This window comes from Schistocerca serialis, chromosome 4 (genome assembly GCF_023864345.2).
Source record: "Schistocerca serialis cubense isolate TAMUIC-IGC-003099 chromosome 4, iqSchSeri2.2, whole genome shotgun sequence".
Taxonomy (NCBI): Eukaryota; Metazoa; Arthropoda; class Insecta; order Orthoptera; family Acrididae; genus Schistocerca; species Schistocerca serialis.
This window is the reverse complement of record NC_064641.1, coordinates 26,284,710-26,305,801: the sequence shown is the minus strand read 5'-3', so window position 1 is coordinate 26,305,801 and position 21,092 is coordinate 26,284,710. Positions and strand designations below refer to the sequence as shown.

At 40.2% G+C, this 21,092-nt stretch overlaps 1 protein-coding gene across 1 annotated transcript in view; it reads left to right on the top strand.

Moving 5' to 3' along the window:
- The first annotated feature begins 13,508 nt into the window (after positions 1 to 13,508).
- Positions 13,509 to 21,092, top strand: part of LOC126475050 (neurogenic differentiation factor 4-like) — a 39,427-nt gene continuing 31,843 nt past the window's right edge. Inside the window, exons 1-2 of the mRNA XM_050102600.1 lie at positions 13,509 to 14,262; positions 20,776 to 21,001. Of these exons, the coding sequence (XP_049958557.1) occupies positions 14,138 to 14,262; positions 20,776 to 21,001 (351 nt within the window). The 5' untranslated portion in view covers positions 13,509 to 14,137. The remainder of the gene's footprint in view (positions 14,263 to 20,775; positions 21,002 to 21,092) is intronic.

Genomic DNA, 21,092 nt, shown 5'->3' with positions numbered 1-21,092 from the left:
CAGCCTTCTATTCCATCAACGTACCTACAGTCTTTTTAATTCTCTTCTTTTCCACCTCCCCCCCTCCTCCTGCCCCCCGTGTAGCATCCAGACTGCACCTAGTTGTCCTATCCTCTCCCCACATCACCTCTGTATGCTCCCACAAGCAACATTTTACCATCCTCCATGCCTACCCTGCTAGTTGTGCCTTTCTGTGACTCAACAACTGCTCTATATTATTATTATTATTATTATATTTTTATGTGCATCATAAAAATGTGCTTATAGGTACTGTGGTCAGAATAGTTGCCTTAATATAATCTCAATAGGAAGGGGAAGGGAAAACTGTCTGGGTTGATTGCAGAAAACTTAAGGGGGGACCATGGCACAAGTGGTAAAATACCAGTGGTCACAGGTGTCAGAGAGATGCCTTTTTTAGGATAGGGAAGGGGGAAAGAAAACGAGTTTTAAGAGAGATTGGCAGACACACTCAGTTCGAGAAAACAGATGAACAGGAGTCAGATTTTATCATACAGCCTCCATTTAAACAGTGTTTAACAGAAACTAATCAGAAACTGCCAGTTCATCTTCGCCAAAGCAGTTACAATCCCATTAGTATGCAGTATCAGTTATCTTTATTACACCAGAACATTCCGGGACATGGAAATAAAGTTCATGAACTACTCATTTGTATCGATGAAATGAATTCATCTAACCAAATTGACATAATCTGCCTCTCTGAACATCAAGAGACCACTGATATAGATATGTTAGACATTTCAGGATTTAAGCTCGCTTCCTACTTCTGCAGAGTAGATATGGGTGGAGGAGGAGTTGCCACATTTATCAAAAACTGCCATAAATTCAAGAACATTGACATTAATAAATTCTGTTTAGAGCAGCATCTAGAAGCATGTGCAACAGAAGTAGAGTTCCATAACAGATCCTATATAATAATAACTATTTACCGAGCACCTGCAGGAAATTATAATCTATTCTTGGATAATCTAGAAGCTCTTTTGGGTTATTTAACAGAAAGAAACAAAGAAATTTTGATTGCTGGTGACTTTAATACAGATTTTCTAATGCAATCTTCCAGTAAACTTCCACTGCAGTTAGTAATGTTGTCTTTCAATCTAACTCACATTGTAAACTTTCCAACTAGGATCACTAAATCCTCAAGGACAGCCATTGATAACATTTTTATAGACAAATCAAAGGAACAAAATCATATCAGAAAACCTGTTATAAATGGACTATCAGATCATGACATGCAGCTCCTTGTTTTAGATGTAAATTCTAAGCAGATTATCAAGACTGCTAAATCTGAGTACAGGAGAGTAGTCAATCAACCAAAAATTGAGTGTTTTAGAAAACTGCTCAAAGATATGAACTGGAAAGATGTTTATAGTGCTCATGACATGAATGAAAAATATAACACATTCGTGAACAATGTTAGTACCATGTTTGAAAACTGTTTTCCTCTAAAAGTTACTCAAATTAAACAGAAGTCTATAATAAAACCATGGATTACACAAGTAATAAAGATTTCCTGTAAGACAAAAAGGAAAATGTATCTGTCGACCAAGAATAGCTCCAATGCTGATGATTTAGCTAAATACAAGGAATACTGTAAAACATTAAAAAAAGTAATTCAGACGTCTAAACAAATGCACTACGAGAAGAAGATAGCAAAGTCAGGGAACAAAATAAAAACAACATGGGATATAGTGAAAGAGCAGATTGGTAGAACCAGAAAGGAACAGGAGCAAATAGCACTAAGGGTAGATGACACATTAGTAACTGATGGGCATAGTGTGGCAAATCTATTTAACAAGTACTTTATATCCATTACTGATAGAATGGGACTTTCAGGATCAGTAAATAATGCCCTTGAATATCTGAAACTAGCCTTCAGAAATAGCTTCAAGTACATGAATATATCACTCACTTCACCAAAAGAAATAACTTCCATAATAAAATCTTTAAAAACAAAGCATTCTAGTGGGTATGATGAAATATCAACAAAGTTAATTAAGGCATGTTCTTGTGAGTTTAGTGCAATTCTAAGTTACTTGTGTAATCAGTCAATTATAACTGGGACATTTCCTGACTGGCTAAAATATGCAGATGTTAAGGCTCTATTCAAGAAAGGGGATAAAGAGATACCATCAAACTACAGACCAATTTCACTTTTGCCAGCATTCTCAAAAATTTTAGAAAAAGTAATGTACAGGCAGCTGCTCAACCATCTGACCACAAATAACATATTATCAAGAACACAGTTTGGATTTCTGAAGGGTTCTGATATTGAGAAGGCTATTTACACCTATAGTGAAAATGTACTTAATTCATTAAATAACAAATTACAAGCAGCAGGTATTTTCTGTGATTTGTCAAAGGCATTTGATTGTGTGAACCACAACATCCTTTTAAGTAAATTAGAATTCTATGGTGTCACGGGCAGTGCTGCAAAATGGTTCAAGTCATACCTCAATAACAGAAAACAAAGGGTGTCAGTGCAAGGGACTAGTGAATTAAGTCATCAGTCATCATCAGAATGGGAAGAAATTACATGTGGTGTCCCACAAGGATCCATCTTAGGGCCATTGCTTTTTCTTGTGTACATTAATGATCTCTCATCAGTTACACTGCCAGAAGCAGAGTTCGTTTTGTTTGCAGATGACACAAGTATTGCAATAAATAGTATGTCAAGTGTAGTTCTAGAAAGATCTGCTAATGATATTTTCATGGATATTAATAAATGGTTTAAAGCCAACTCACTGACATTAAACTTCGATAAGACTCACTATATGCAATTCAGAACCTGTAAGAGGTTTCCACCCAGCATATGCATAAAATACGAAGAAGAGCAGATAGAAGAGGTTGACAGTCTTAAATTCCTGGGATTACAACTTGATAATAAATTCAGTTGGGAAGAGCACACCACAGAACTGCAGAAATGCCTTAACAAATCTGTATTTGCAATTCGAGTGTTAGCAGACATAGGCGACATAAAAATGAAGAAGCTTGCATACTTTGCCTACTTTCATTCCATAATGTCATATGGTATAATATTTTGGGGTAACTCTTCAAGTCAAACAAAAGTTTTCAGAGTCCAAAAGCGTGTAATACATATTATTTGTGGAGTAAATTCACGGACGTCCTGTAGAAACCTCTTCAAAGAACTGGGTATACTAACTACTGCCTCTCAGTATATTTACTCATTAATGAAATTTGTCCTAAATAATATATCTCTTTTTCCAACAAACAGCTCAGTTCATACATACAATACCAGGAACAAAAATGATCTGCACATGGACTTAAAAGCACTTACTTTAGCTCAAAAAGGGGTCCACTACTCAGGAACACTCATCTTCAATAATTTGCCAGTAAACATAAAAAATTTAGTTACAAATAAAGATCAGTTTAAAAGGAGCCTGAAAGACTTACTAGTGGCCAACTCCTTCTACTCCATTGACGAATTTTTTAATAGAGACAAATGATGTATTGTATATATTCATACTACTAGTATTGTTATTTGCGCTAAAAAAAAAAAAAAAGACATGTTCCACATCCATGAGGATCTCCTCAGCACGGATCTATGGAACGAAAAACTAATCTAATCTAATCTTCATAATGGGCAGTTATTTGCAGTGTTAGAGTTATATGTGCTTTGAAATCACAAATACTCTCTTGATGCTAACAGAAATGATCAAGCCAGGCAAACAAACAGTCCAGTGTAATCACACTGCATTGGCATGGTATATCACAGATACTGGATCAGAAAAGCCTAAATACATCTTTTAAAACTATCAGGGAGAACATTAGTTTCACAGATTGTTTGAAAACAGAGCTACGTGTCATTTTTCTCACTGTGGTTTTTTTTTTGTTTTGTGTCCAAATACCTCACCATTACATAAAAGATATGGAACAGTTAAGGTTCACCTGAACCTAATTAAAAAAGTTTGCAGTTGTGTCTTATGCTGATTTGAAAACCTATAACATATTTAATTAGTTGATGTCTCTATACCATATAGTTTTGGATGTCTTGTGAAACAGTCTTTAACCCGTGGAAAGTCCAGGATGGAATAACAACAATATTATGAAAATGATAGATTGCTACTCACCACATAGAGGTGGTGTTGAGTCACAGACAGGCACAATGAAAAGACTAGTAAACACTGCAGCTTTCAGCCAAAAGGCCTTGTTTTGCAAATAGAAAGCACACACATTAGTACAGTTCATACAGACATGGTCACTGTCTCCAGCCGTTGTGGCCTAACTGGGGACCAGAAACCAGAACTGTGTCTGCTGCGAGTAGTAATCCAAGGTGTGTGGTGTGGATATAAAGAAGGCATGGGGTGGAGAGGGAGAGAGATAGCATTGCGGAAGTGGGAGAAGGTATTGTACTGCCTGTGAGTGCATGCAGGCTGGTTCAAATGGCTCTGAGCACTATGGGACTCAACTGCTGAGGTCATTAGTCCCCTAGAACTTAGAACTAGTTAAACCTAACTAACCTAAGGACATCACAAACATCCATGCCCGAGGCAGGATTCGAACCTGCGACCGTAGCGGTCTTGCGGTTCCAGACTGCAGCGCCTTTAACCGCACGGCCACTTCGGCTGGCAGTGCATGCAGGGATGTGGTTGAGACAGGAAAGGGCTGCTAGGTGCAGAGTCGGAACAATGTTATGATTGGGAGGGAGAGGAAGTAGGGAAAAGGAAAAGAATAGTGCTTTGTTGGTGGTATGAAGGTGTGTATAGTGCTGGAGTGGGATAGGGGAGGGGATAGGTAGGTGGAGGACTGGTACTAGCAGAGATTGATACAGGGGGTTGCCGGAATGAAGGTTATGTTGTTGCAGGGAGAGTTCTGACCAGCACAATACAGAAAAGCTGATATTTCAGATGGCACTGGTTGTGAAGCAGTCATTGAAGTGAAGCATATTGTGTTAGATAGGATGTTCAGCATCTGTGTGATTCAGCTGTCTTTTGGCCACACTTTGGCAGCAAACATTCATTTGCTGGACAGACGACTCATTAGTTGTCATGCCCACACAGAAAGCAGCACAGTGGTTGCAGATTAGTTTGTAGGTCACGTGGCTGGTTTTACAGGTAGCCCTTGCTTTGATGGTATATGAGATGCCTGTGACAGGACTGGAGTAGTTAGTGGTGGTAAGATGTTTGGAGCAGGTGTTCCATCTAGGTCTATTGCAGGGATATGAACCATGAGGCAATGGATTGGGAGCAGGGATGAAGTAAGGATGGATAAGGATATTGCATAGGTGAGCAGCAGAATACCACCACTGTGGGGGGAGCAGAGTGAGGAGGATAGTGGGTAGGTCATTTCTTATTTCAGGGCACAATGAGGGGTAGTCAAAACACTGGTGAAGAATGTAACAATATTATGAGAAGGAAAGTGAAGAATGTGATTCAGTTGCTCCAGTGACTGGGGGGGGGGGGGGGGGGGGGGGGCTGAGGTCCACCTCAATTTATATCAGCACTGGAATGACTTGTGGAGCAGTTAAGGGTACGTCCAGGAGCTGGCTACAAGCTGGAGCTGAGCTGAGCTGTGCTGGTGGTGTCTGGGATAGGTATTATGGAGGACTATGCCTTTGGAACAAAGGATGATGGTAGACTATGAGACCCATGAAGAGGATCACGGCAATGCCACTATTGGCTAATGTACTTACAGCACACAGAGCTGTCTTGAAGCATCATCTTGGCCATGGCTTGGTCCAGAAGATTGGAAGTGATTGCAGGAAACCACTACTGCAGCCTTTTGTGAAGACAAGAGCCTACACAGGATCTTAGAGAGACATTGATGGCAGGACCGCTGAGGGGAGGGGTGGGTGCTAGTGAGATGGATGAATGATAATTGCAACTGACATATTATCCATGGAGTTTTTGTGCCATGGCTGGTCCATTCTTAGGAGTTGAACAATAAGAAGCAAGAAAGAGCATAAGGTGCAGAGGCTCAGACAGTGGGGATTTAAAGGCACAGATGAAGCATTTGGCTAGACCATTAGAAGCAGGGTAGAAAAGGCATAACATGTGTCAAGGCTAAGCCATTTGTTTCACAGTAAGCAGAAAATTCAGTGGAAGCAAATTGAGGGCCATCCATGACAATAATTTCTGGAAGCCCTTCCATTAAAAAAAAACACGTTGCAGGGTTTGAATGGCCTGCCCTGCAGACATAATAGACATGTTTCAGACATAGGGATGCCACTGCCAGCATCTTTGGTGATTAACCAGGAGTACCCCAGGAAGTGATCCTCAGAATCCAAGTGTAGCTGGGACTAGGTGGAAGAAGAGTCTGGCTAAGGAAAAAAAATGACGTAGGTTGGTGACCTGCTTGTTCTGGCAGGTGGTGCAGAAGGTAACCTGTGACCATGTGGGTGATGTTACGTCCGTGCTCTGCCAGTAGACATATTGGTGGCCAGGCACTTTCTGAGCACAATGCTCAAGTTCCTGATGTGCATGAGAGGCAAGATGTGCTGGAGGAGGGAGCACGTCATTGAGGGTGGAGAGCTCATTCCCACAATACCAGTAGACTTAGACCTCAGGGTGTTGCAGCTGCTAGCAGTGTGGTAGCCGACTGCATTGCACGAGCTGGAGTACCTTGCAGAACTCTGGGTCCTTGGTGGTGTGTCACAAAATGAGCTTGGCATCCAATGGAAGGTTGGCCACAGCCACCTCAGCAGTGACATCCAGGTGGAACAAGACTTCAGGAGCCACATCAAAGGCAGGGTTCTGTCCCAGTGGCAGATGTGAGAGGATGTCAGCTTTAGCATGTCAGATTGTTGAATGTTACTGAATTTGGGCTGTAAATAGGCCATTGACTTTAATGATATATTTGTTGGTAACTATGGAGTGGAATGTCAAAAGGTTGAATGGGAAGGAACCCCAATAATAATAAGATTGCCAATCTATGATGTTTGCAGAGGACCCCTTATCTATTTGCAGCTTGATGGGCACATTGTTGATGGCTTCCATGAATGACAGAGATTCCTTTGAGTGGGGAAGCACACACTGGATGTAGGATACTTCTGGGAACAGACGTGCCATGTAGTCCAGTCCCTCACATTGGAGGGGTCCACATGTGAACAATTGATATTCATTTTGAGTGCTGCTTAGCACTCTTCAGCCCTATGTCCAGATTTCCCACAAGAGGTGCACTTAGTGTACCGGTAGTGGCACTGGTATCAGTGGTGAATAATAAAACACTGGATGCAGGGAGGGAGCTTTTTAATATGGCTTCTGGCCACTGAGTCTTTGCCTGCATTGTGTGAATCTGACTTGGATGGTTGTCATGACTGGCGCTGGGGGCAGCAGGGTGGTCTGGTGGCAGGTCCTGCTGAGTGCTTGATATCTGAGGGACTGCTCAAAAGTTCTGATAATGGAGAGATGTGTTTCTAAGGAAGGATTTTTCAGTTTAAGATCTGTGCCAGGTCCTTCATTAGGGGTGTGCACAAGAGTCATGTCCCACATCAAGGAAGCTGCATATGATTGCTTACACTGATCATTAATACACTGGAAATGGCAGCTGCAAGATGAAAAGGTGAACCCCGGAGGCAGGTGATGATTTTGTGGTAAGTTTATGGCAACTGAAAAACTTTTGGCAGGCTGCTACCACATGCACCTGGGAGTCAAGTATTCTGACAAACTCGGCCCGCTTATGCCAAATAAGGTGGTGCACTGCTGGGTACCACGTGTGATGCCGTGGGGTAAGGAGTGTTGTTTCAAGTGTGAAATGTCATTTGCCTATAGCTCAACTTTCTTGTCAAACTGCTGGAATAGTGGGGGCACCATCTGAAAACCCTTCACCGTGGAGTCAGTCTGGGAGAGGTGGCTGGTGAGCTTGAGAGGCAACATTGAGATGGCCACCAACTGCTTGATCAGGAGTTTGTGGGTGTACTGCTAGAGCAGTAACAACACCTCACCAGAGACATCCACTGGTTGTGTAGTGCTGAAAGTGTTGTGACAGTAAGTGTACTTGGGAGTGGAAAAACGCATGCCAAAACACTGTACCTAGGTCAATGAATGCACCGGAGACACTGACTCCCCCCCCCCCCCTCACCTCCCCCCAAAAAAGAACTCTCATCAACATCGCCAACTGAAGTGTCTGCCAAAGGCAGTGTAGGAAAAATACCTGGGTGTAAAATGAATTTGTAGTTTACTGTAACACACATGAACAATCTTCTCTAACAGGAGTTAGTTTGGAACAAAATAACTGAAAACAAATCACTTCTTGAATTTTGGAAGAACAAAAACAATATGAAGACTGAAGGCCTGAAAATATCACAGTAATTTGAAAGTTCCAAAATCCAATGTCGATACAAGAGGCACACAAAAGGTGCCAATGAAGAACAAAGACAAATATTAACACGTTCGGTTACTGGTCACATCATCAAAGGCCACATCTCTGTGCTATATAGGCCACGAATGATCTAAGTCTGTAACTGGAGTTCCTGGAGGTGAGGAGCAATGTGGACAGCATTGTCATTGTAGCAGCAGCTCTAGACTGAGATCATGATTGTAGGAATGCTTTTTCCATTAGTGCCTGTCCCAGGAAGCTCACTCAGAGTGAACTGTGAGGCTGGCGTAAGTACTGCCCAGGTGTCAATAGACAGCTAATACTATTTTTAGTCAAGTGGCCTGGGACCAGTAACATCTGGTGGCACTTGGTTTGCTGCCTAATTCTTGGGCAGAGCACAGCCATCCCTTTTCTGTTTTCTGAAGTACTGCCTCTGCTAGATCCATGCCTGTGTAAGTTGTCTGTGCTGTTGGTTGCTGAGTAGGTGCAAGGTCGCTATTCCCAGTCCTCCACCCAGCTATCCCCTTCCCTGCCCCAATGCCAGCACTATAAGCTCTCCTACTTTGCTATCCCTCCTCCTCCGCACCCCATGCTGCCTCTTTACCAACTCCACTTACCCTGTGCTGTTGTTTACATCAGATGCAGTTCCAGTCTGCAGTCAGGATACAACAGCCAGAGATAGCAGCCATGTCTGTATGAGTTGTACTTGTGTGTGTGCTTTCTATTTCTGAAGGCCTTTGGGCCAAAAGCTTAAATGTTAATTAGCCTTCTCATTGTTCCTGTCTGCGACTCAAAACCTCCTATATGTGTTGAGTAGCAATTTATCCCTTTTATAATACTGCTGTTAGTCTTGAAGCTATCTATGTCACATAGTTAGGAAATCTTGTGGAACAGCCTTTTAGTCCTGTTTCTTTGTGGGGTAGTAGTGGCTGCTGATTTGAGACGTAAGTCTATGTGTTTCACCTTCTTGTAAATGATATAATCTAGTGTATTATATTACTTTTTATTAACTTATGATATAGAACAAGGGTTTTTGATTCATATCTCCATCCATGGCAAAGCTTTTTTTCTGTGTAAATGGAGTCAAAGTGCTGCAAAAGTCATTGGTTCACATTTTCCTTGTAATTAGACTACAAACATATCAAATACCAAATGAAACATGACAATTTCTGATGAGCCAACTCTAAGATTTACTCCTTGAATTTGGATGTTTCATAGAGAGACTGAGATGCCAAAAGCTTGCTACAGCCCTAGGCAACTGTATCCATACTACAATTAGCTTTCATAACTATGAAAATAGCTTCTTACACCCCTACAAAAAGCCTATTATACACTTGTGACTCACATTATCTTGCTGGATGTATCAAATACTTTGTACCTTCTGCAAATACCAACTTGTTATTCAATCCTATTCACACTCATACATTTTCTCTATTATGATCCCTATCTTCTAATGGCAACAGAAGTGCCACCAAAACTGTATTTAATCTTTCCTTTAAGGGCACTGTTACATCCTTCGTAAAAATTTCAGCTGAACTTATCTCTAGCTTTAGCCAGCTTTCAGCACTTATAATGATTTAAGCTACAAAGCTTTTTATTAGCACTTGGAGCACTAGTTCTTTCCCAACACAGATAAAACAGCTAACAAACTACAATACCAATGGTTCCTATGTCTACCTTCTCCCTCCACTATATTTCCTCTTTGTTATTTATTACTAGCTGACAAATTCACCATTTAAAGTCACTTAGTCTTATACAAAAAGGTGTGCATTATTCAGGAACACACATTTTCAATAACTTGCCAGCAGCCATAAAAAGGTTAACAACCAATGAAATTCAGTTTAAGAGAAGCCTAAAGGATTTATTGGTGGCCAACTCCTTCTACTCCATTGATGAATTTATCAGTAGAACCAACTGATTTGTGTGTGTGTGTGTGTATATATATATATAAGTACAATATAACTTCTGCACAATTTCAGTGCAGCAATGTGTTCATTGCAAATAAGTGTGTGTGTTTGTGTGTGTGTGTGTGTGTGTGTGTGTAAGTACTATCTAACTTCTGCACCATTTCAGTGCAGTAATGTGTTCATTGTAAATAAGTATTATAGTAGTTGTATTACACATTTATTACCTTATAAATAAATTAAAAACTTTTTTATTTTAAATTCAGTGCATCAGTATTTGTAAAATGATCCTTTCATATAGTGTTCATTAAACAATGATGATCATTCCACTTGGTTGATTGATTGGTTTGGGGAAGGAGACCAGACAGCGTGGTCATCGGTCTCATCGGATTAGGGAAGGATGGGGAAGGAAGTCGACCGTGCCCTTTCAGAGGAACCATCCCGGCATTTGCCTGGAGTGATTTAGGGAAATCACGGAAAACCTAAATCAGGATGGCCGGACACGGGACTGAACCGTCGGCCTCCTGAATGCGAGTCCCATTCCACTTGGGATCTGTGGAATGGTACATTAGCTTATTTGTTTGAGTTGTCAATATTTGTCATGTATTGTTGTTTTTCTGACATGCTCTACATCCTGGAGGATCTCCTCACTAGGGATCAATTGGAATGAAAGTAAATCTAATCTATCTAATCATTGCCAGGGTACTCATTTTGCCAGATTTCGGTTAGAAATGAAAACAAAAAATGCATTGTGTTTGTAGTGTAATACTAAAAAAAAATTCTATTTTCATGCATTCATTACAACATCTTTGAAATTGTGAAACAATCATACAGAGAAATGTGAATAATGCACAAATGTGTAAGTACACTATCCAAATTAAAAAAACATAGTATTTCTGTATGCTGGGCATGCTGATTCACATGTCTACAACACAGTTTTGTAGATATCTCTGTGGTAATGCCTCTACATAGCTCTATAGACAGCTATTGTTTTCATCCACAACCATTTGAGCTTCTATGTTGAAAGCTGTCAAAAGTGCTGCCAAGTGTCAGGAACTTCCTTAAGGTGACTGAATATTATGAGGTTGAATGAAAAGTAATGCCTCCAGCTTCATCAATTGGGTTTGGATGGGAATATTTTAATAAATCAAATGCAGAAATAATCCTTAGAATGCGATATTTAATTTCCAATATTCACTTTTCCACATAATCACCAGCCAATTGGATACAATTCTGCCAATGATGAACAAGTTTTCTGAAGCCATCACAGAAGAAGTCGACACTCTGTTGCACCAACCACAGTCTCACAGTTCTCTCAACATCTTCATCAGAAGCATAATGATGTCCCCACAGATCACATTTTGTTATTGGGAACAGATGGAAGTCAGACAGTGCTAAATCTATAATGTCTGGAGGATGCCATACAGTGATGAGATTCAGTCTCTGAAGTTCTGCTGTGCTGGCACATGAAGTGTTTGGTTTGGCATTGTCATGCTACAGAACACTTGTTAGTTATCATTTCAGAGTTCGCAGCATTGTGATGTAACACTCTGAATTTATTGTTGTTCCACAATCAAGGAAATCAAGACGGATAACACCATCTGTGTCCCAGAACACTATAGCCATGATTTTTCCAGCTGAGGGCTGCGTCTTGAATTTCTTTTTCTGGGGCGAGACTTTGTGTCCGTATTCCATAGCCTAACATTTCATCTCTGGGTCATAATGGTGTAACCATGTTTTGTCTCCTGTCACAATTGAATGGAGGAAGATGTCACCTTCATTTTCATAACACGAGAGGAGTTCCTTGCAAATTTCAAGTCTGTGTGCTTCCATTTCAGGAGTCAGCATCCGGGATACCCACTGTGCACAGATCTTCTGATAACCAAGCAAAGCAATAATGTGACCCACATGTTCTTGATAAATGCTGATTGTGCTTGCAGTTTCTCTCTGAGTGATAAGACGATCATCCTGAATCAATCTGTCAACATTTTGCTTGTGAAACTCAGTGGTTGCTGTCACAGGACATCCAACTCTTTGTTTGTCACACAGGTCAGATGTTCCCACCTCAATATCTTTAAACTTAGTTGCCCAATGATGCACAGTTCTCACATCAACACAATCACCATAAACTGCTTTCATACTCTGGTGAATCTCCTTTGGGGTGACACCTTCTGCTGTCAAGAATTCAATGACTGTACATTGCTTCAATCACATTGACTGACCATCTGCACAGGGTTCCATACTTTACACTGTAACAATGCAACAGTTCAATGCTAAGACTTCCTGCCAACTGGAGCTGTAGAGAAGAGGCTATGGAACAAGTCAGTACCTGCCACATACCAATGCTGCCAACTGCTGAAGAGTTACGAAGTTGGAGGCATTACTTTTCAGTCAACCCTCATAGAAGTGTCTTTGTAGTGAAGAATAAATGTATTAAAACACCATGCAGTTTTTCAAACCCAGTGTTCATGGCATCATATCTGCTGAGCTATGTGTGGTACTATGACATAATTTTGTAGGTGTATTTAGCAACATACGTGGGCATTGTCTGCAAAAAGTTTTGCAGATATTGTTAGTATCACGGAAGTAATAATTTTAAACATCATGCATGATGTGGTAGTATTTAATGTAACTCATTATTTATGAGGTCATGCATTGTGAACTACGATAGCTGGGTAGTTCGTACCAGCACAGCAATTGTTGCCTGATGGTAAGGGATATGTCTACCAAGTTTGGTTGAAATCAGCTCACTGGACTAGGAGGAGATGTGAGATGTGGAAAACACACACACACACACACACACACACACACACACACACACACACACACACACAAATATGCAGGTTGATAATTATTGATCTACATGAAATAAAATCATCATAACTTCTGAACAGTTTGCATTAGGATGTTCAGGCTGCACGGCTGGCCATGGGACATGATGGGAATTAGTAAGCACTCTAGGGTTTGTTTCACTTTCATTTGGATGAATTTGTCAATAAGTAAAATTGACGCATTTGGATGCATTAGGACGCATTAGGATGTTCAGGCTGCACGGCTGGCCATGGGACATGATGGGAATTAGTAAGCACTCTAGGGTTTGTTTCACTTTCATTTGGATGAATTTGTCAATAAGTAAAATTGACGCATTTGGATCAAGAAGTCTCTTCATCCTCAATGGGTGATTGTGTGGTGTGCAATGTCCAGTGACAGAATAATCGGTGCAATATTCCTTGATGGCATGGTGACTACTGAACAGTACATGAAGGTTTTGGAAGATGATTTCATACCTGTTATCCAAATTGACCTGATTTCGACAATATGTGGTTCATGAAAGATGGAGCTTGACCCCATCGAAGCAGGAGAGTGTTTGATGTCCTGGGGGAGCACTTTGGGGACCACATTCTGGCTCTGGGCACCCAGAGACCACTGGCATGGGCCTTTATTGGCTGCCATATTCTCCGGATCTGAACATATGCGACTTGTTTCTATGGGGTTATATTAAAGAAAAGGTGTGCAGCAATAACACCAAAACCATTTCTGAGCTGAAAACAGTCATTCAGAAGGTCATTGACAGCATTGATGTTTCGACACATCAGCGGGTCATCCAGAATTTTGCTATTCATCTGTACCATATCAATGCCAATGATGACAGGCACATCGAACATGTCATAACCTAAATATCTGTAGTGACATTTACAAGTTGGATAAAGTGTGTGCATGCCATCGTTTGTAACTAATTTATGTTTTTTTCATACAGTTCAATGACTGTCATCCAGTGTGCGTGTACGTGTGTGTGTGTGTGTGTGTGTGTGTGTGTGTGTGTGTGTGTGTGTGTGGATTAGGATATATGGCTTAGGAGTGCTGTATTTAAATGAGCTTAACAATCTGCGTAATATTTTAATGTGACTAAGCAAAAAATATGTGACAGATGATTAACTATGTCTGAGAGTGATCGCCGGGCAGACGGACGGGCACAACGTGTTCGAGCTCGGAGGAACAAAGCTAATGCTCGAGAGAGGCATCGTATGCATGGACTCAATGCTGCACTTGATCGTCTACGCAGGTGATCATTTCATGCTTTTTATGGTTGAACGTAGCCGACAATTCTCTCTCATTCCTGCATTTTTGAGAAAGAATATATATTACATAATGAATAAATCATATTAAACATATCTTACATTCTTTTAGATCAACTTGTATACACTTTGTTTTTTCAAAGGCCAAAACATGTATAATGTATTTATTATGCTGTGGCTGCAAAGAAAATTATGCACAATTAGGAATGTGGCAGCCCAGTTACTTTCTGTTCTTTTGAGAAAAACGTTCTTATTTTACAAGTAAAACATGATCAAGCTATTTTTGTCAAGTGTGGGCTCTCCACCAGATCTGAATTTCTTGTGAGTCTCTTAATTAATGTACAGCAGCAATGTTTGAGGTGATGTGGATTAAGCTGAAGGAGCAGCCTATATGATGTCTTCTATGGCAATCAGTGACAGTAATGCACCCAGGATTGTCCACAACAATAGGGACAGAGTCAATATTCATCAAGATAATATGTGGCCAGAATTACACCCTATGGATGTCTGACAATGACCAGGGCAGTATAAAACTGCAAGGTATAGGTTGATGACAATGGAATTGAAGAACATGTTGCCCTTGATCATTGACGGCAAGCTATAGCAGTTACACAGAGTGACCCTTTCCACCATGACTGTTTTACATACTGGCAGAAGTGTTCACACTCAGCAGAAACCATGAACATATGGCACACATTGGGGTGAACCTTAGTGGGTGAACATTCAGAAATGATTAATGAATAGCCACTCCAGTTGCTTTTTTAGAACTTTTTTCAAGTTCATTTGATGTTGCTTCTGTGCAACATAATTTTCACATATACTTGATAATGGCGTAATATAAAGGCAAAAACCAATTGTGTGAACTAAATAAAGTTAAAGAAAAAGAAAAAAAGATCAACTGGAGTTATTCATTAATTGCACAACAGTTGAAGAATCAGCATCATGCAGACATGGAAAAACTAATAACTCAGAAATAAGCTTGAATTTGCTGACCAAGACTGGTATGCTGAGCTCACACATCAGTATAGAGTCACGAATTAGTGATCCTGATGTCATCATAGTGACTATGGTTTATGGTTACAAAAGTTAATAAATCAATCAAGAAGGCTAGGTGAGTGTTGCCGTCAGAAAGCGCAGATAAGCAGACGTTGGCATCTCACTTAGACAATGAACTGACATCATTTAGTTCCAATGTGATGGACACAGAGGAATTATGCAAAAAATTTAAGTAAATTCTAAATCATGCTCAGACAAGTATATGCCTAGTATGTGGATCAAGGATGGAGGAGAAACAAAATTTAGAAAATGCTGAGGAAACAAAGGCTGTTGCAATCTCAGTTCAAAAGATAACATGCAAATGATGATGGACAAAGGTTAGTAGAGATTCTTGTGTCTCTATCCTGTGCAAGCTGCTTCATCTCCCAGTACCTACTGCAACCTACATCCCTCTGAATCTGCTTAGTGTGTTCATCTCTTGGTCTCCCTCTACGATTTTTACCCTCCATGCTGCCCTCCAATACTAAGTTGGTGATCCCTTGATGCCTCAGAACATGTCCTACCAACCGAACCCTTCTTCTAGTCAAGTTGTGCCACAAACTTTTCTTCTCCCCAAACCTCTCCAATACCTCCTCGTTAGTTATGTGATCTACCCATCTAATCTTCAGCATTCTTCTGTAGCACCACATTTTGAAAGCTTCTATTCTCTTCTTGTCCAAACGATTTATCGTCCATGTTTCACTTCCATACATGGCTATACTCCATACAAATACTTTCAGAAATGACTTCCTGTCACTTAAATCTATACCCGATGTTAACAAATTCCTCTTCTTCAGAAACGCTTTCCTTGTCATTGCCAGCCTACATTTTATATCCTCTCTACTTCGACCATCATCAGTTATTTTGCTCCCCAAATAGCAAAACTCCTTTACTACTTAAAGTGTCTCATTTCCTAATCTAATTCCCTCAGCATCACCCAACTTAATTTCACTACATTCCATTATCCTCGTTTTGCTTTTGTTGATGTTCAACTTATATCCTGCTTTCAAGACACTATCCATTCTGTTCAATTGCTCTTCCAAGTCCTTTGCTGTCTCTGACAGAATTACAGTGTCCTCGGCGAATCTCAAAGTTTTTATTTCTTCTCCATGGATTTTAATACCGACTCTGAATTTTTCTTTTGTTTCCTTCACTGCTTGCTCAGTATACAGATTGAATAACAGCGGGGAGAGGCAACAACCCTGTCTCACTCCCTTCCCAACCACTGCTTCCCTTTCATGTCCCTCGATTCTTATAACTGCAATCTGGTTTCTCTACAAGTTGTAAATAGCCATTCGCTCCCTGTGTTTTACACCTGCCACCTTCAGAATTTGAAAGAGAGTATTCCAGTCAACATTGCCAAAAGCTTACTCTCTCTACAAATGCTAAAAACATAGGTTTGCCTTTTCTTAATCTAGCTTCTAAGATAAGTGGTATGGTCAGTATTGCCTCACGTGTTCCAATATTTCTACGGAATCCAAACTGATCTTCCCCGAGGTCGGCTTCTACTAGTTTTTCCATTTGTCTGTAAAGAATTCGCATTAGTATTTTGCAGCTGTGACTTATTAAACTGATAGTTTGGTAATTTTCACATCTGTCAACACCTGCTTTCTTTGGGATTGGAATTATTATATTCTTCTTGAAGTCTGTGGGTATTTCGCCTGTCTCATACATCTTGCTCACCAGATGGTAGAGTTTTGTCAGGACTAGCTCTCCCAAGGCTGTCAGTAGTTCTAATGGAATGTTGTCTACTCCTGGGGCCTTGTTTCAACTTAGGTCTTTCTGTGCCCTGTCAAACTCTTCACGCAGTATTATATATCTCCAATTTCATCTTCATCTACATCCTCTTCCATTTCCATAATATTGTCCTCAAGAACATCGCCCTTGTATAGACCCTCTATGTACTCCTTCCACCTTTCTGCTTTCCCTTCTTTGCTTAGAACTGGGTTTCCATCTGAGCTCTTGATATTCATACAAGTGGTTCTCTTTTCTCCAAAGGTCTCTTTAATTTTCCTGTAGGCAGTATCTATCTTACCCCTCGTGAGATAAGCCTCTACATCCTTACATTTGCCCTCTAGCCATCCCTGCTTAGCCATTTTGCACTTCCTGTCAATCTCATTTTTGAGACGTTTGTATTCCTTTTTGCCTGCTTCATTTACTGCATTTTTATATTTTCTCCTTTCATCAATTAAATTCAATATTTCTTCTATTACCCAAAGATTTCTACTAGCCCTCATTTTTTTACCTACTTGATTCTCTGCTGCCTTCACTACTTCATCCCTCAAAGCTACCCATTCTTCTTCTACTGTATTTCTTTCCCCCATTCCTGTCAACTGTTCCCTTATGCTCTCCCTGAAACTCTGTACAACCTCTGGTTTAGTCAGTTTATCCAGGTCCCATCTCCTTAAATTCCCACCTTTTTGCAGTTTCTTCAGTTTTAATCTACAGTTCATAACCAATAGATTGTGGTCAGAGTCCACATCTGCCCCTGGAAATGTCTTACAATTTAAAACCTGGTTCCTAAATCTCTGTGTTACCATTATATAATCTATCTGAAACCTGTCAGTATCTCCAGGCTTCTTCCATGTATACAACCTTCTTTTATGATTCTTGAACCAAGTGTTAGCTATGATTAAGTTGTGGTCTGTGCAAAATTCTACCAGGTGGCTTCCTCTTTCATTTCTTACCCCCAATCCATATTCATCTACTACATTTCCTTCTCTCCCTTTTCTGACTGCCAAATTCCAGTCACCTATGACTATTAAATTTTCGTCTCCCTTCACTATGACATGCTGTATGTGAAATGGGTACATGTTCTCCACACGTAATGGTTGTTATACATGTGTGCACGGGACACTAATATGTTCAGAAAGTTGCCATGTGCCAGTAATAGAACAATGTGTTGCTGTCACTGCACAGGTTGTTGAACTACATTCAGAAGAAAACTGAAAACTTGGAATACCTGTTTCATAAAATATGTTGAAAACTGTGGTTAACACTCTATGATCAGGAATTCAACATGTTGGAAGGCGCTGATGGTATTTTTTGACAGCAGCAAAAGCACTAGCATTGTAAAAGATGTAAACATACATCACATCTGCATATTCTTCATTGGTCTAGCTGTATGGCATTTTAGCCAGCATGCGTACAAACAGAGTTAATCAATGCTTCTCTCAGATACTCTCTTAAACCCTTGCACTACTTCCCACTTCTTGGACACTATGCATTCAGTGAGCTAATTTAATGGCAGAAAGACATCCTGAGCAAAGAGATTGAAAGCAATGAGGCAGATTGGGCTTAGAATAAAATGTCAAAGGAGGTTGGGTGGGTAAGACACATATGTGTGTGCCACAAGCCCAAAACCAAAAGGATACTACTAAATGTGTTCTGTCTTGGAAACCATTTGGAATAGGGCATATGTCCATATGAAGTTTTTTGCTTCAAATGAGTGTTTCTGCCATATCCCTGAATATTGACCATTCATCCTGGGACATCCCCTATATCTATGGAATGAAATTTAATGTAAACAAAAGTGAGAACATGGTTACAACTACATCTACATCTACATGGATACTCTGCAAATCACATTCAAGTGCCTGGCAGAGGGTTCATTGAACCACCTTCACAATTATCTATTATTCCAATTATAGCACACGGAAAGAATGAACACCTATATCTTTCTGTAAGAGCTCTGATTTCCCTTATTTTATCGTGGTGATCGTTCCTCCCTATGTAGGTCAGTGTCAACAAAATATTTTCGCATTCGGAGGAGACAGTTGGTGATTGGAATTTCGTGAGAAGATTCCATCACAATGAAAAAGTCTTTCTTTTAATGATTTCCAGCGTAAATCCTGTATCATTTCTGTGACACTCTTTGCTATATTTCGTGAGAATACAAAACATGCTGCCTTTCTTTGAACTTTTTCAATGTACTCCATCAGTCCTATCTGGTAAGGATCCTACTAGAAAGAAAGATAGACCATCTAGTGGAATAAGAACTAGAGATGAACAGTTGAAGAAGATGGAAAGTGTCAAGTACTTGGGATGTGTGATAGAGGAAAATAGCAACCATCCAGAAGCATCCTTGTGAAGTGATAGGAGCCCGGTTTGGAACAAAGACAGCCTACAAAAGAGCAAAGAAGTAATATGTAGAAGTTACTACACCCCATTACTGACCTATGAATCTGAAACACGGGTAATGGAGAAAAGAGGTGTAAGCATGTGAAATGAAGTTCTCGGAAGTACGATACGAGAAACAAGGAGAGAGAAAATACAAAATGAAAGGATAAGGGAAATGATGAAAGAGGAATCCTCGCAGAGCAGGACAGAAAAGTCAAGGCTAAGATTGTATGGGAACATAAAGAGAATCGAAAACAAGAGGATTCCCACGAAGATACATGAAATGGAGATGAAAAGGAAATGACCCCGAGGAAGACTAAGGGATAGATGTCTGGAAGGTGTGGAGGAATGTGTTGAAAAAAGAGGCAAGGACAGGACCAGAGAGAACATGGAAAGATGATGGAAAAACAGTACGAGATGGTGAGGCTTATGTTCCATCATCTACATCTACATCTACATCTACATCCATACTCTGCAAGCCACCTGATGGTGCGTGGCAGAGAGTACTTTGAGTACCTCTATCAGTTCTCCCTTCTATTCCAATTTCGTATTGTTCGTGGAAAGAAAGATTGTCAGTATGCCTCTGTGTGGTCTCTAATCTCTCTGATTTTATCCTCATGGTCTCTTCGCGAGATATACATAGGAGGGAGTAATATACTGCTTGACTCCTCGGTGAAGGTATGTTCTCGAAACTTCAACAAAAGCCCATACCAACCTACTGAGCGTCTCTCTTGCAGAGTCTTCCACTGGAGTTTATCTATCATCTCCATAACACTATTGTGATTACTATATGATTCTGTAATGAAGCGCGATACTCTCCATTGGATCTTCTCTATCTCTTCTATCAACTCTATCTGGTATGGATCCCACACTGGTGAGCAGTATTCAAGCAGTGAGTGAACAAGTGTACTGTAACCTATTTCCTTTGTTTTCAGATTGCATTTCCTTAGGATTCTTCCAATGAATCTCAGTCTGGCATCTGCTTTACCAACGATTAATTTTATATAGTCATTGCATTTTAAATCACTCCTAATGCCTACTCCCAGATCCTGCCTGGGCCTGGAAACTGTTCAAGATGATGATGATGTTGGTGGTGGCGCTGGTTTTCTTTCAATCTACTTGGATGTCTTTACTAAACAAGCTTAATGCTAACTTCCAAATTGAGAGTAATTTATTCTGTTGTTATTGTTTTATTCTGAATATTTATGCACAATATTTGATAAAATGTATTAACAAACTCTTCAGTTCAAACTGCAGGACAGGACTCAAGAGATGAATGAGCACAATATTTTTTGACCTATCAGTTTTATATTTATTGATATCTAAATTGACCTTTCATTTCACAGATGCATCCCACTGCAAAGTCCCACTTCACCTCTTTCTCCAGCATCCCAGCAGCAACAAAAATTGTCCAAAATTGAAACACTGAGACTTGCACGTAATTACATATGGGCATTGGCACAAGTGTTGGCAGAAGGTCATCCAATGGAAGGTAACAGGCTCCTAAGAGTCCTTTCAAGAGGCCTGAGCCAGGCTACTGCATCTCAACTGGCAGCAGCACTTACCTCTCAGGTATGACAAAATTCATCCTTAAATACTTTAACATGTAACTCCCATATTAACATAAAGTGGCAGTGCACTGATTAGTTAGGTCAACTATATA